At 60.2% G+C, this 2,494-nt stretch overlaps 1 protein-coding gene and 1 long non-coding RNA gene across 2 annotated transcripts in view; both read left to right on the forward strand.

Moving 5' to 3' along the window:
• Positions 1–90: 90 nt before the first annotated feature.
• Positions 91–2,494, forward strand: part of LOC123522322 — an 18,193-nt gene continuing 15,789 nt past the window's right edge. The window contains exon 1 of the long non-coding RNA XR_006680588.1: positions 91–120. This is a non-coding gene — a long non-coding RNA (uncharacterized LOC123522322). The remainder of the gene's footprint in view (positions 121–2,494) is intronic.
• On the forward strand, positions 157–2,488 carry ZCCHC3 (zinc finger CCHC-type containing 3). Its single transcript, XM_004697900.2, has one exon. The coding sequence runs from the start codon at positions 283–285 to the stop codon at positions 1,480–1,482; it is 1,200 nt and encodes a 399-aa protein (XP_004697957.1). The 5' UTR covers positions 157–282; the 3' UTR covers positions 1,483–2,488.

The raw sequence follows: 2,494 nt of genomic DNA on the forward strand, positions 1-2,494 counted from the left end.
CGCGCCGGGCTCCCATCGCGCTTCCGGGCCGAGGAGGCGGGGCTGGGGCAGCGCAGGAGGAAACGTGGCCCAGCCGTTTCCAGGGGGCTCCGGGCGGGTTCCGGCCAATATGCGACGCTGGTAAATACCTTTGGGGGGAGGGGGGCGGGGAAGAGAAGCATCAAATTTCAACCCCAAAAAAAAAAACCGCCCAAAATCCCCCACAGCCCCGGGCGGGCGGGCGCGCGCGATGGGCGCACTTAGGCTGCGGGAGCGAGAGGAGGATGCTGGGAAGGAGGTAACATGGCCACCGGCGGCGGCACGGAGGAGGAGAGGAAGCGGGGCCGCCCGCAACTCCTGCCCCAGGGGCGGCCCGCTGCCCGAGCGGAGGAGCCCGCCGGCGCCCGGGAGAAGCTGGGCTGGGCGCAGGTGGTGAAGAACCTGGCCGAGAAGAAAGGCGAGTTCCGCGAGTCGCGGCCGGCGCGGCGCGAGGAGGAAGGCGGCGGCGGCGGCGCGCTCGGGGCCCCGGCGGGTCTGGCGGCCTCGGTCTTCGGGGACTTCCCCCCAGCTGGCCGCGGGGACCCCAAAGGCCGCCGGCGAGAGCCCGCCGGAGAGGCGGGCGACCCGCGCAAGAAGAAGGCCTTCGCCGACGCGGCCCGGAGCAAGCAGGCCGAGGCGGCGACCATGGCGGCCCCGGCTTCCCCCGGAGCGGCCGAGGACGCGGCCGAGGGGCCCCAGCTGGACGAGGCGGCGGGCCCGGCGGCGGCGCCGGGCAAGGGACGCTTCCTCGTGCGCATCTGTTTCCAGGGCGACGAGAGCGCGTGCCCGACCCGGGACTTCGTGGTGGGCGCGCTCATCCTGCGCTCCATCGGCATGGAGCCCGGCGACATCTACGCGGTCATCCAGATCCCAGGCAGCCGCGAGTTCGACGTGAGCTTCCGCTCGGCGGAGAAGCTGGCCCTCTTCCTGCGCGTCTACGAGGAGAAGCGCGAGCAGGAGGACTGCTGGGAGAACTTCGTGGTGCTGGGGCGGAGCAAGGCCAGCCTGAAGACGCTCTTCATCCTCTTCCGGAACGAGACGGTGGACGTGGAGGACATCGTGACCTGGCTCAAGCGCCACTGCGATGTTCTGGCCGTGCCCGTGAAAGTGACCGACAGGTTTGGGATCTGGACCGGGGAGTACAAGTGCGAGATCGAGCTTCGCCAGGGGGAGGGCGGGATCAGGCACCTGCCCGGGGCCTTCTTCCTGGGGGCCGAGCGCGGTTACAGCTGGTACAAGGGGCAGCCCAAGACCTGCTTTAAATGTGGTTCCCGGACCCACATGAGCGGCAGCTGCACGCAGGACAGGTGCTTCAGGTGCGGAGAGGAGGGGCACCTGAGCCCTTACTGCCGAAAAGGCATCGTGTGCAACCTCTGTGGCAAGCGAGGACACGCCTTTGCCCAGTGTCCCAAAGCAGTTCACAATTCCGTGGCAGCCCAGCTCTCCAGCGTGGCTGGCCACTGAGCACCCACCCGCCAGCCTGCCGGGGTGAACACAAAGCTTGCCCCCCCCTCTTAAGTGCCAAAACATTTTTTGAAACCATTTTTTATCATTTTTGAAGGACATTTTTTTAAAAAAAACACCTCCAAGAGACATCTCCCTCTGCCTTGTTAAGCCGAGTTTACACCATTTCAGCTTTTCCTTGAATTGGTGACGCTCATCAGTAATGATTACCGAGAACTGTGCAGATATGTCGCCTACCCCCCCCTCCTTTTTTTTTACACGTTTGTTTGCGTTTTTATATTGGTTGTTCGGTGTTGTGGGTATGGGTTTTTTTTTTCATTTGTTTTTTAACTTCCACTATCCCACCCCATATCTGGACGTCTCCACGGATTGTCATTCACTGGGATGCCTTGAGCATCCGCCCCAGCACTAGGTTGGGGTCCAGCACTTGGGAGGCATTCTATCAGTATTTATTGGATTGAAAACCATGTCTGTTGTGGCTTCAATCAGGACGCCTGCCATTTGCAGCCCCTCCCACCCACCCCCAAGCCCCACTTACGTTGCTGCTTCTGATCTATTGTGGTCTGAAATTGTGAAACCCGTGTTGTTGGAAGTGTATGTAAATCTGATTCACTAAGCTCTGAAAGGTGGGCGAGGGCCTCTCCTAGTGGCAAAAATTGCATGGACTTTGACACAGCGCCTTCCTTCCATGGTTCAGAAGCCATTTTTAAATAGAATCATGGAATCTAGAATGTTCTTGCTGGTAAGAACCCTGGTTTTCCAGCAGGTGTGAAAACACAGGCCCAGAGAGGTTAAGTGACTAAGTCAAAGTCTCCTTGCTGTTTGTCTCGAGCTGAGCCTAGAGTCCAGCCCCCTGACCCCAAAAAACCCGGTGCTCATTCCACTACCTCTCACACTTCACAACATTTTTTACCTTGTCACTTGAGAGCCCAGAATGTCTGATATCCCCAGAACGATGAAACCAGAGGAATGTCGAAAAATCAATCTGGGGGGTGCAAGCAGGGAGACAAAG

The sequence above is a fragment of the Echinops telfairi genome, unplaced genomic scaffold (assembly GCF_000313985.2).
Source record: "Echinops telfairi isolate 266 unplaced genomic scaffold, ASM31398v2 ScPeMD7_5592;HRSCAF=6446, whole genome shotgun sequence".
Classification (NCBI taxonomy): Eukaryota; Metazoa; Chordata; class Mammalia; order Afrosoricida; family Tenrecidae; genus Echinops; species Echinops telfairi.